Here is a 14,318-nt window from a genome sequence, read left to right on the forward strand (position 1 = left end):
CTTCGGAATATTTCGTAAACAAGAAGATTAATTTTATCTATAAATAAATTGCTTTCATCCGTAGATATGTGCATAATTTTACTTTTAATAATTATTGCAATAAATAAGTAAGTTTATCTAAAGAGAATAATAAAATAAAAAGATTAACGCAAAAAGATTTCAAATTATAAAAGGATGTGATAAAATTGTATGAAAATTTACTTACGCATTAACAAATACATAAACTTTCAAATATAGACACATAGTTAAAACCCAAAAATAATAAAATTCAGATATATCTTTTAACATTATTCCGTTTTAAACGAAAAGAAGATGCATATACTTGAAATTAAAAAAAAATTTATAACGAAATTTAAATTTTACTTTAAAAATACAATTTTATCCGATAAGCTCTTATGGTAAAGATAGCTTACTGCATAAAGGATTAAGTGTTCAACTTTTTGTCTTTTATGAAATATGCAGTCCCTACCAAAATTATTAGACTCTCATATCAAAAGATAGAATAAAATGAATTCATTCTATTGAAGGGGTAATTTTAGTAAAAATTAAATTTAATATTTACTATTTTAATTTTAGTTTATTGCATAATTAGTGACATTCATTTTTTCATATATTTTATTCAATAAATAGAAAAAACATTTTTTTTTATTTATTATTTAGAAGTATATTATTTCTTTTCTGACTTTTATAACACTTTCAATTCTTTATTCCAAACTTTTAATGAAATTCAATTTTTTTCTCAAAATTATTTTTACGGTTCTATAATGATAATGTTTATTATAAATTTTATCTTACACTCATTGTGGGTGATGTTACTGTACTGTCAGTAAAGATTTTATTAAAATATTAACATATTAATTAAGATGAAATTAATTTTAATCTTTTAAATAGTTAAATGTATTTTAAATTTTTGTAAATACTTACGGAAATCAATAAAAAAATAGAAATCACTTGATGCAACTAAAAGAACAATTAATGAATAATATTTCTTTATACCATTCATTTTAATGCTTTTATATATAAGTATATATTGGTCTGATAACGATGTGGTCTCTTTTTTTTTGTACTAAATAGAAGATAACTTTCAATTTCGGAGATTAATTTTCAAATTATATTTAAAAACACTGAACTTTAAAAAAGTATACTATTTAATTATTAAAATCTTAAAGCAGCACTAAATTAAACATTAAATACTAACAACTTTCTACTTATCAATTTAGCGCCAATTTCAAAAAGTTTGAGTTTAACAAATAATTGTTAACTGTGTATTATACGAGGGTAAGTCAATTATTATCCGCAATTTATTTATATTTTTGTTTATGTTAGTAGTACTGTCGTGTTGCGTAGATGACGCATGCGTGGTTTAATTGTTATGTCTGTGCAGGTTTGATGCTGCTAGGTTAGTTCCATTACCGCTGCCCTGCCGTTAACCGTGGCTGCTCTGCTTTCTGTTTGCACCAAAGAGGAGCAACGTTCAATGATCCGTCTTTTGTGGTCGCAAGGTGTATCAGGGACCGAAATTCGTCGAAGACTTTCGGTACATACGGGAACAGTGTGTTGCCGCAACGGAGTGTCTACGAATTGATTCAAAAATTCAAAAATGGTCGCACAAGTGTTATGCACGACGAAGGAGCCGGACGACCGTTTACCGCCACAAATGAGGAAAACATTGAGCGTGCACGTGACATGGTTTTCTTTGACAAACGAGTAACTATTGACGAAGTGGCACATCGTCTGCAAATTAGTCACGGTTCTGTCTACGAAATCATCCACAAAAGACTTGGGTTTCATAAAGTCTGTGCAAGATGGGTCCCAAAACAATTCACCCAGTTGCATAAACAAACGCGCTTGGACATCTGCCAAAATCATTTGGATCGCTACGGTAACGAACGGGACATCTTGGATAGAATAATCACCGGTGACGAAACACAGATTCATCATTACGAGCCGGAGAGTAAACGGCAGTGTAGGGAATGGAAACATCCAAATTCGCCCCTGCAAAAAAAAAGGTCAAGACCCAACCATCCGCAGGAAAACTGATGCTTACGGTTTTTTGGGACTCATAAGGCCCAGTACTGGAACATTATGAGGAAAGCGACACGACAATAAACAGTGCGTGTTACAGTGAGATGCTTACTGCCAAGCTGAAGCCTGTAATTTGAAGCAAACGCCGAGGACTGCTGTCGAAAGGTGTTGTGTTGTTGCATGACAATGCCCGTCCACATACTGTTGCCCACACTGCTGAAACGCTCCAGAAACTCAACTTTGAAGTACTGGTTCATCCTCCGTATAGTCCTGATCTTGCCCCTTCTGGTTACCACTTGTTTGGTCCACTCAAAGAGACAAGGCCGTCGATTTACCTCGGACGAAACAGTGAAAGAAGCGGTGCATTCCTAGCTCAGCTCAACCGAAAATCTTTTATGAGGGCATCAGGAAGCTTGTGTTATGATGGACCAAGTGCGTTGAAATGCAATTGAAAAATGATGTACATGTAAGTTTTCTGTTTGTATTGCAACAAAATTTATAACTACATTGCGGATAATAATTGACTTACCCTCGTACATATTTAATTTAATTTATATATTACGGTTTCAAATGCCTGTTTTTTATTTTTTTATTTTCCCTGCTATAGTTCTATTACTTTTGCTGCAGAATAGCTACAAATAGAAAATATAGTGGTCGGCCAAAAGTTTGAGAATCGCAATTTTTTCAAATTTCTACGTTTCAAAAAAATGCTTAGTCCAAAAAAAAACAAGACAAAAAATTTACAGAAATTTACAAAATGTATGTTCGTGTGTTAGCCTATATTCTAATAAATATTTCCAGACTAGCTCTACATTAATTCTTCGAAAAGGGTTCAAAAATTTATATATATGGGGTATTGATGGCAATAAATTTTGGAGAAAACTAAAATAGGTGAGGAAGAGTTTTTGCTGCTTTAAATTTTTTATTTTTTTGTATAATGGTGGTAGAAAATTGAACTTTAGTAAAAGTACTTATTATATTAGTTAAAATTTCAAAGTTTTAAGTCGATCTGATTTTATGGATGGGGAAATTCAACTTATTTCTAAATAATTTCCGCTTCAAATCTCGATAATCTGTTAACCAAAAAAAGTTGAAATTTGGCTTTACATATCCCTGCTTTAGTCTAATTTTCGACTGCACTGGGTAAGTGGGGATCACCCATTTTTTTTTTTTTTTTTTTTTTTTTATATAATTTTGACTAATTTTTTTTAGCCTTATTATACACCGGCTGTTCGATCATTTATCTTTCATTTGTTATTTCATCTTATTTAAAAGAATTATTACTCGTATAAACATTGTTTTTAGCCTCCGGGACCACCCTTAGGTGTTGCTTCAGTGGATGAGATGATATGTTAACTTTGTAGCGTGTGAAAATACCATGCCTGACCGGGATTCGAATCCGGAAACTCCGGATGAAAAGCCGAGACGCTATCATTCGCGCCACGAAGGCTGGCAGTTTATGTTAATTCTCCGTTCAGTTCAGATGACCATAGTGTCTGACAATTCTTGCATATTATGTTGCAGTGAAATAAATATATTCCATCGTAAATATTTGTATTTGAATAAAACGTTCCGGTACCTTAATGGCGCGAGGCATTAGCATTCGAAAGTAACCGAATGCAAGAATCACGCGTGAATACCGACTTATGAAACTAAATAATTACAAAAAAAAGATCTTTACGACCAAAGGAAATCGGACTTGACTTAAGATAAAAAAAATGACATCTGATACTTTATCTGTTATTAAAGTTGTAGTTATCATTAAAATTGTTGTATGGGGGTGGATGTCGAGCAAGGGAATGAAATGGGATCTAAATTTTTTACTGAGAATTTTTATTTTTTTCTCAGTTATACTTTTAATATTGCACAATGTTTTTTATTAATACGGTTTAATTAACTTAACTGGACACAAATTCCTTGCTGAAAATTCTGGGTTTTTTCACAATTATGAGTGAATCTGATTTCTCTAACCGGTCTGCCTAACTAAAAAAAAAAAAAAAAAAAAAAAAAAATAATAATAATAATTTTCACTATTATTAATAAGAATAATTATTGTATTCATTAATGGCTTATATTTAACAACATTCACAATTTTTATTTTTATTTATTTAATAAAATTATTAACTTCATGTCACTAAATCTTCGATTTTTGCATTCTAAATTTTTATTTGAAATTACATAAATTTGACTAACATTGTATTATTTGCATTTTTAAACATTGTTGAACGTAAGGAACAGCGCTGGGAACATTTTTCAAATAGTTTATTTTTTTTATTTTAATGTTAAATACGACTAAACCTAATAACAAGGTTGCCTACATGAAAAAAATCGTAAGCCAAAAAACCTGCATCTAGAAAAGTAAGAGCTTTATCTATTATTATTATTTCCCCCTCGGTGCATGCTCTGCCGAGAAAAAGGTGTGAACCTTCGCAGCTGGCTCACGCACCTGGAACAAGGGAGAAAGCCCTAGAGCAGGCGAAGAGAAGGATTCGTTAGAATGTTGAACGTACTACAGGACAACCTTAACAGGAGTCGGCTAGATGATGACTTGCTGCTCCAGCTAGCCAGAGACAGGGAAGCCGACTTGGTGCTGATCAGCGAGCAGTACCGGTACCTTGACGACTCCCAATGATTCCGAGACTCGTTCGGGACTGCCGCGATATGGATTCCGTAAAGCAGCAGATGCCAAGTTCTCAGGCGTAGGCGAGGGATTCCTTTGGGTCTGCTGCGATGAAGTGACGATTTTTAGCTGTTACCTCATCCAAAATGACTCGATTGCGGACTTTCGCCGGAAGGTTGACGCGCTGGAGGATGTTATCCTCGCTGCTGCTGGTGGGTTGGCGGTAGCTGGGGACTTCAACTCCAGGGTGGTAGACTGGGGTATGGCGCACACCATCCCCAGAGGGAAATACATTCTGGACATGGCGGCACGTACTGGACTCGTGATCCTCAATACAGGGAATACGACGACGTCCCGCCGCCCAGGATATTTGGAAACCATTCCCGATATTTCCCTCGCCTCCGAAGAGTCACGCTCGTCCAGAAATGGAGGATTATACCGGTAGCGAACACCGATATAACTCATTTAGAGTCCCAGATGGTGAACGAGAGCGCCCGAGGCCCCTACGGCTGGTGAAAAGATACAACATCAATAAAATCGATGAGAAGAAATTCAAAAGAAAGATCTCCTCAGAGGTGGTAGCCTCTGAAAACATCACCAACGGGAGTGGGGGGGGGGGGGGAGGACGCTGACGCTGAAACCGTAGTTGCTTTGACCATGCGGCTGATCGCTTCTGCATGCGACGCTTCCATGCCCCACGGGGGGCCGAGGCACCGGATGCAAACCGTGTACTGGTGGACACTTTAGATCGCGAGGTTGCGCCGAGAATGTCTTCGACTAAGACGAGTGGCGCAACGTGCAAGGAGTCGCACTGACGCAAACGCCAGGTCAGCCGAGTATAAGACGGCAAAGAAGCGGCTCCATCGAGCCGCTGGAGAGTTATGCTGGAGAGAACTGACGGAGACCGTGGATGCAGACCCTTGGGGGCTGGGTTACAAGATAATAACTCGGCGATTAGGGGTCTCGCAGTCACCAGCTCCACTAGACGAGGCTAAAGCGGAGCACGTCGTTAAGATGTTGTTCCCGGCCCACTCGGTCCGTACCGAGCGGGATTTCGGCGACGTGGGCGACTTCCCGCTCTTCTCGATGGAGGAACTGGAGGGCGTCCTACGGTCGCTGAAAGGCAAAAAAGCCCCTGGTCCCAACGGTAAACCAGCCGAGGTGTTCAAACCTGTGGAGGGCTGCAGGCCCCGTCTTCTTTTAGACATGTATAATGCATGTCTGAAGGCTGGGTCTTTTAGCGCCAGATGGAAGACCGCACGTCTTGCACTGATTCCCAACGGCAAAGAAAACCCAGAGTCATCGTCCTCCTACCGCCCATTGTGTATGCTTGACACAGGTGGGAAGGTATTGGAGAAGCTGTTAAAGAAAAGACTGGTTGGGGCGATGACTCAGGCAGGTGGCCTGTCACCCAACCAGTACTGTTTCCAGCAGGGTCGATCGACCCTAGACGGAATTCAAGAAGTTGTTGAGGCAGTGCGGCGAGCAGAGGACCACAATGATTTTGCGCGACCTGTGGTCTTTCTCGTTACGTTGGACGTTAAAAACGGTTTCAACCTCGCACGGTGGAGCGATATGATTTGGGCCCTGAAGCATTCGTTCCATGTGCCTCAATACCTCCTCAGAATGGTGGACGCATATCTGAGGAATCGGGGTCTCATTTACGAGACCGCGGGAGACTGGCGTAGAACTGCGATCACATCAGGGGAGGCGCAGGGGTCGATTCTCGGCCCCGACCTTTGGAACGGCCGTCTACGATGGCTTGCTGAGGCTGAAGATGCCTGAAGAATCTGTTTTGGTTGGGTACGCTGACCGCGACGTGGAGCGCGCCCAACTGAGGCTAGTTGAGCCATGCACAGAGTCGGTGCCTGGCTGGACGACCATGGGTTGTCTCTAGCCCTCAGTATCTCAAGTACCTCGGTAGGATGATTGACCGGAAACTCAGCTTTGCTGAGTAGCTTCGGAGGGCCGCCGACAAAGCTGCGAGAGCCGTAACTGCTCTCAGCCGACTCATGGCGAATATCGGCAGACCGAAGGCCAGCAGCCGGCGATTGCTGATGTCAACGGTGCATTCCATCCTGTTATACGGGTTGGAAGTGTGGGCCCAGGCATTTAGGCATTAAGAGCTGTAAGAAACCGGAAGCGGCTCGCGCAGGTGCAACGCACCGTAGCCTTGCGAGTCGCTTCCGCGCATCGGACGGTCTCCGAGCCTGCAGTACTAGTGGTCGCCGGCGTCATACCCATTGCTACTTAAGCAAGGGAGCGCCAGGTGATCTACAGGAGGCGACAGGCAGGCGAAGACCGGGTGATCATTGCCAACGAGGAACGCACTCGCATGTTCCTCGCATGGCAAGAGAGCTGGTACCACGAGACCAGAGGACAATGGACTGCAAGGCTTATCCGTCTGTTTTTAGTCGGTAGTCTGTTGATAGTGAATATAAATACCATCAGCGGGAGCATTTACGCACGGATTGCGTAAATTCATTTCCACCTCCCTCCGCAAAAAAAAAAGAAGTTATTATTATTAATACTAATATTTTTTTTTAAGCGTGAAAATACTTTAAATATATTACACTTCGATGTATGTTTATGACAAATAAAGAAAAAATGTCTGAAAACCGGTGTTAACAAATTTGTTATATAAATGATTTAAATTATCTAAATATCTGACGTGTTACGAAATTTCAAAAATCAATATTCATAAATTTTAATTTAAAGGCCAAAATCAACGTCTGAAACAATATTTTGTGTTTCGGTTTACAAACACATCAAATCATCAAATTTATTCATACATATTATATACATATATAAGAATGATTGCTCATTGTATTTCGCCGTACTGTACAGCTTATCAACGACTAATTTAGTTAAAATGGAATTAATAAATTGAGTTATTGTGTAATATTTCATATATATTGACAGCAAAATACTGCAAACCGTAAATATCGTTTCAACACTTAATAAAGAAAACTTTTAGAAAATATTCCTATCACAAAATGGTTTATTTTTCGGTATGAGACCACCACGCCCTTAAGCCCCTGTAGATGGAAAACTAAAACATTTTAAAACCAGCGGATAGGATTTTGATAAACAATTTTAAATTGCGTTGATATACCCTCCTCTATGAATCATGAGACCTTGCCATTGGTGAGGGGACTTGAGTGCTCAGGGATACAGAGTAGCTGGACCGAAGGTGCAAACATATCGGAGAGGTATCTGTTGAGAGCCAGACTAAGGAATGATTCCTGAAAGAGGGCAGCAGCTCTTTCAGTAGTTGTTAGGGGCGTGAGTCACAATGACTTAAACGGCCATATCAACATCGCTCAGTCCTCTGAGTACTGCGCAGCTGGAAGCAATGGAAAACTACAGCTGCTTTTTTTTTTCGAAGAAAATGTGGCTCTCTGCATTTTCACATAGCAATAATGGAGGCACCTTCCTTGGTAAAATATTCCGGAGGTAAAATAGTCCCCCGTTCGGATCTCCGGGTGGGGACTACTAAGGAAGGGGTCACCAGAAGATTGAAAAATAACATTCTGCGAGTCGGAGCGTGGAATGTTAGAAGTTTAAAAAAGGTTGGTAGGCTAGAAAATTTAAAAAGGGAAATGGATGGGATGAATGTCGATATAGTAGGAATTAGTGAGGTTCGGTGGGAAGAGGAAGGCGACTTTTGGTCGGGTAATTTTAGAGTAATTAATTCAGCGTCAAATTATGGGCAGGCAGGAGTAGGTTTCGTGATGAACAAGAAGATAGGGAGGAGAGTGGAGTATTTCAAGACGCATAGCGATAGAATCATTGTAATAAGGATAAAATCAAAACCTAAACCAACAACGATTGTTAACGTCTATATGCCTACAAGCGCCCATGATGATGATGAGGTAGAGTGTGTGTACGAAGAGATTGATGAAGCAATTAAACACGTAAAAGGAGATGAAAATTTAATAATAGTTGGAGATTGGAATGCAAGCATTGGAAAAGGCAAGGAAGGAAATATAGTGGGTGAATACGGGCTGGGCAAAAGGAATGAAAGAGGGGACCGACTTATAGAGTTTTGCACGAAGTATAATTTAGTAATTGCCAATACCCAATTTAAAAATCATAATAGAAGAATATACAGTTGGAAAAAGCCAGGCGATACTGCAAGGTATCAGATAGATTATATCATGGTTAAGCAAAGATTTAGAAATCAACTCGTTGACTGCAAAACTTACCCTGGAGCAGACATTGATAGCGACCATAATTTGGTGATAATGAAATGTAGATTGGGGTTTAAAAACCTGAAGAAAAGGTGTCAGATGAATCGGTGGAATTTAGAGAAGCTTGAGGAAGAGGAGGTAAAGAAGATTTTTGAGGAGGACATCGCAAGAGGTCTGAGTAAAAAAGATAAGGTAGAAAATGTAGAAGAAGAATGGGAGAATGTTAAAAAGGAAATTCTTAAATCAGCAGAAGCAAACTTAGGTGGAATAAAGAGAACTGGTGGAAAACCTTGGGTTTCAGACGATATATTGCAGCTGATGGATGAACGTAGAAAATATAAGAATGCTAGTAATGAAGAAAGTAAAAGGAACTATCGGCAATTAAGAATTGCTATAAACAGGAAGTGCAAACTGGCGAAAGAAGAGTGGATTAAAGAAAAGTGTTCAGAAGTGGAAAGAGAAATGAACATTGGTAAAATAGACGGAGCATACAGGAAAGTTAAGGAAAATTTTGGGGTACATAAATTAAAATCTAATAATGTGTTAAACAAAGATGGTACACCAATATATAATACGAAAGGTAAAGTCGATAGATGGGTGGAATATATTGAAGAGTTATACGGAGGAAATTAATTAGAAAATGGTGTTATAGAGGAAGAAGAGGAAGTTGAGGAGGATGAAATGGGAGAAACAATACTGAGATCTGAATTTAAGAGAGCATTAAAAGATTTAAATGGCAGAAAGGCTCCTGGAATAGACGGAATACCTGTAGAATTACTGCGCAGTGCAGGTGAGGAAGCGATTGATAGATTATACAAACAGGTGTGTAATATTTATGAAATAGGGGAATTTCCGTCAGACTTCAAAAAAGTGTTATAGTCATGATACCAAAGAAAGCAGGGGCAGATATATGTGAAGAATACAGAACAATTAGTTTAACTAGTCATGCATCAAAAATCTTAACTAGAATTCTATACAGAAGAATTGAGAGGAGAGTGGAAGAAGTGTTAGGAGAAGACCAATTTGGTTTCAGGAAAAGTATAGGAACAAGGGAAGCAATTTTAGGCCTCAGATTAATAGTAGAAGGAAGATTAAAGAAAAACAAACCAACATACTTGGCGTTTATAGACCTAGAAAAGGCATTCGATAACGTAGACTGGAATGAAATGTTCAGCATTTTAAAAAAATTAGGGTTCAAATACAGAGATAGAAGAACAATTGCTAACATGTACAGGAACCAAACAGCAACAGTAACAATTGAAGAACATAAGAAAGAAGCCGTAATAAGAAAGGGAGTCCGACAAGGATGTTCCCTATCCCCGTTACTTTTAAACTTTACATAGAACTAACAGTTAATGATGTTAAAGAACAATTTAGATTCGGAGTAACATTACAAGGTGAAAAGATAAAGATGCTACGATTTGCTGATGATATAGTAATTCTAGCCGAGAGTAAAAAGGATTAAGAAGAAACAATGAACGGCATAAATGAAGTCCTACGCAAGAACTATCGCATGAAAATAAACAAGAACAAAACAAAAGTAATGAAATGTAGTAGAAACAACAAAGATGGACCACTGAATGTGAAAACAGGAGGAGAAAAGATTATGGAGGTTGAAGAATTTTGTTATTTGGGAAGTAGAATTACTAAAGATGGACGAAGCAGGAGCGATATAAAATGCGGAATAGCACAAGCTAAACGAGCCTTCAGTAAGAAATATAATTTGTTTACATCAAAAATTAATTTAAATGTCAGGAAAAGATTTTTGAAAGTGTATGTTTGGAGTGTCGCTTTATATGGAAGTGAAACTTGGACAATCGGAGTATCTGAGAAGAAAAGATTAGAAGCTTTTGAAATGTGGTGCTATAGGAGAATGTTAAAAATCAGATGGGTGGATAAAGTGACAAATGAAGAGGTATTGCGGCAAATAGATGAAGAAAGAAGCATTTGGAAAAATATAGTTAAAAGAAGAGACAGACTTATAGGTCACATACTAAGGCATCCTGGAATAGTCACTTTAATATTGGAGGGACAGGTAGAAGGAAAAAATTGTGTAGGCAGGCCACGTTTGGAATATGTAAAACAAATTGTTAGGGATGTAGGATGTAGAGGGTATACTGAAATGAAACGACTAGCACTAGATAGGGAATCTTGGAGAGCTACATCAAACCAGTCAAATGACTGAAGACAAAAAAAAAAATGATATACAAAAACGTTAACACTTCATATGGTGTTTTCATGCCATAACATAAAGAGTTTTAAGGTATGTGAATTTGTTAAATTCTATTTATTTATTATTACTTTTTTAGTGTTTTACTATTGAGCACTTATAATTTAAGAGGTACTGCAGACAACTTTTAAAATTAGCTGTGTAAAATATTAAATGGTCGCCATTCTTGTTAGGATTATTGTAGCCTGATGTTTTTTACTTCGAAATTTTTGTTATTTTGTGCTCTTTAAAAGAATTTTAAATGTTTGAGCTGCTTCTAATGAGTGCACGGAAAAATAGATCGTTTCGAGTTTGGAGCACTAGCTAAATCTCATCTTTCCATGTTATCTCTCTTAAAAGCTATTTAAGGGTTTCCATAATTTATTAAAGCATTGCTTATATATATATATTTTTTCCTTTTAAACGTAAGGCTTGCAATGAAATTATAGCAGAGTAACTAGTTCATGATAGTGTTTTGTGTGACGATGAAAAATTATTAGTGTATATTATTTTTTCATTTCCAGAAATTGATTTTTAGTATTATAGAAGACTACAGTAAAGGAAAAGAAATGCGTAGTAATATTAGTGAACTAAACATTTTTAAAAATTCCCTTACAATATAACGTTGGATGCTTAGTTTTTTAAAAATAATTGTTATAGATTATAAATAGATTGCTGTGTGTTTTATGTAATTATACATTTATTATTTATTTATATTCTTAATTGTTAAAAGAATTTTAATATTATTTATGTAGTTTCTGAGCATAAATATAATTTTACAAAAAATAAGCAAACAAAATAAATAGTATGTTTTTTAATCATTTTCATTCATACCTCGCTTAAAATAAAAGTTAATTGAGATAACTTCTCAAATAAAAACACGTCATACATGGAATTCGTACAGTTTTTGCGTACTGCAAAATATATATATATATATATATATATATATATATATGCGTTGGAGGTCACAAAGTTTGTTACCGGAGAATAATTTCCATATATAAATTTGAAGTTTAAATTTAATTACACAACTTTTAACTTAAAAACAAAACTTGAATTTTCAACCTATTTAAAACTTCATCTTTTTTAAAATGTATTTAATTAAATGCTTGATGAAAAAATAAAAAATAAAACAACCATTTATTTATAACTCATAATTACATATTACTTGATTCGGCCCTGAGACACGTAACGTAGTTCGTAATTAGCACCTGTTAAAGTTGATATCATTCCTCTCTAAACAATATTTATATCGATTGATAGAATGTAAATTTGTATTTAAAAAAAATCTTATTTAAATATCTAAATGAGATTTAAAACTTAATAATTTAAGTTACTACTTACACGTTATTATATCATAAAAGCAAAAAACAAATAAATATTTAAACACCACCAATAACCTAAACACAATAATAATTACTGAAATAAGGAAAAAAAACACTAAAAAAACTTTACTTCAATTATTTTCAGTAAGAATACAATTGATCATTTATTCTAAAGCAGCAAATCTTTTGATGTACTTGCGCAACGAGTAGGTTTGAACTAACACGTTTGTAATTGCCAAAGTAATGTTAGTAATAGACCACAAAGAGTGGTGGAGGTCAAATAAAGCATACATTTGTGAGGGGAGAGTATAATAAAGTAACCACATGTATGTATTATTTTATATTAAATATAATTACGACAAGAATACGAATTTCACACGAATAATAACATTGCTGCTGGAAAATTGTTTCATTAAAATCTGATTGGATGTGTGAGTGTGTGTGAATATGGACAGTGTTTTTTTGTTTCTGTAAAGGCAAGATTTTGTTCTGGCATCATTGCAGTCAATAACGTCCATTGTAAATTGCGTTTCGACTGCGTAGAAGGTAGTGCAGTTAAGAAACCAACACAATTCATTATGGCAAGTGTTACAACAAAGTGTTTTGGTAATGAAAACACTACCATGTTATGTTTATGTTTTGTGTTATGGAACTTTGTTGGCCTATTTCGGTACTAACAAGAAGAGTTATTTCTTTACTTAAACAAACATTTTATCATTTGAATAAAATTAACCGGACTGTCTATGAATAAGAGAAGACGTTTTTATTTTAAAACTTAATGTATAAAATTAGGATCCACGCGTATTTTTGGTATAGAAATTATTCATAAACTATGCTCGATACTTGTTGAGTCTGGAATAATGTTAAATATAAATATGGCTAAGTAAGTATTAATAGCTAAATAAATAATAATTTTGCTTTGCTGGCATTGAGTATTTTAGTTGTGTTTTTCATTTTATATGTATCTTGTACATTCATTTTGTACTCTGTATGTAACTGTAATTTGTAATTTTATCCTCAATACATAAAAGTAAGTAAAAACAAAAAAGTAATAATAATTCTCAATATTAGAAAAAAGAATAATAAAAAAAAGACTAGATAGAAATATGACTTATCCTGCTACTATTGCAAATGCATAAATTTTCCTTAACCCCGCTGCTCCCTTTAATAGGTATTTATTTTCACAAGTACCGAGCTTCATACCCTGTTGTTCACACTTATCTTTAACCTTTTTTTTTCTCTACTCCCCTGGGCCGGTTCAACTGTATGGTATTGCGCCACCCAGATAAGTGTGTTTACTCTACTCCCCATCTACCGGCTGTAAATCCGGCAAGGCAGGTCGGCTCGCCGGTCAGCTCTTTTGTGTTACTTTTTTTGTTGCCCTTTTGACACTACGCCCGAACATTTCTGTGGAGACGCGATATGGAGTCTTTTCTCATATTTAGTTTAGTATACTAACATCCCTTAGAGTCCCCAATGGATCTTTGAAGCCGTCACACCAAGGCATGTGGGCCCTCACCACTGAGGCTATCCGCCTTATCCTATTCTAAAATCCCCTTTGCCGCTCCTCTATGTCCTTTTGCTTGATCACTTGTCTTACGTAGTCATCTACGCGCTTCCACTGCAATTCGTTAGCGAGCATGTAAGTCATCAATTCCTCCGGTCTTTTCCCCCGCAATTCCAGCTTCAACTCAACTCTCAAGGTGTTCCACATAAAGCAATCAAAAAGAGTACGCTCAGCTGTGTCGTCCTCATTACAGTACATGCATTTAGGTTCTGTTCTTCTTCCGATCTTATAAAGGTAATCATTGAAATTACCGTGACCAGTCAACAGCTGCGACGTATAATAATTGATCTCCCCAAATTTTCTGCTATGCCAAGCTAGTAGGTCAGGTATTAATTCTTTTGTTCGTCTAGCGACCTCCTCTTCTCTCCATCTATCCTTC

The 14,318-nt window shown here is 36.6% G+C and overlaps 1 protein-coding gene across 4 annotated transcripts in view; it reads right to left on the reverse strand.

Annotated features, from left to right (window-relative positions):
• Nucleotides 1-14,318, reverse strand: part of LOC142319078 (cytochrome P450 6a8-like) — a 38,493-nt gene that overhangs the window by 20,925 nt on the left and 3,250 nt on the right. Inside the window, exon 1 of one of the 4 annotated variants that reach the window (XM_075355954.1) lies at nt 12,503-12,634. The exons of 1 other annotated variant lie outside the window; for it this stretch is intronic. Coding sequence is in view for 1 of the 3 variants with exons in the window: in XM_075355951.1 (XP_075212066.1) it covers nt 925-1,003 (79 nt within the window). In the remaining 2 variants the exon portion in view is untranslated. Of the gene's footprint in view, nt 1-924; nt 1,051-12,391; nt 12,635-14,318 lie in introns of those variants that run through there. 2 more of the 4 variants (XM_075355953.1, XM_075355951.1) reach the window with 2 other exon arrangements.

The sequence above is a fragment of the Lycorma delicatula genome, chromosome 2 (genome assembly GCF_047948215.1).
Source record: "Lycorma delicatula isolate Av1 chromosome 2, ASM4794821v1, whole genome shotgun sequence".
Lineage (NCBI taxonomy): Eukaryota > Metazoa > Arthropoda > Insecta > Hemiptera > Fulgoridae > Lycorma > Lycorma delicatula.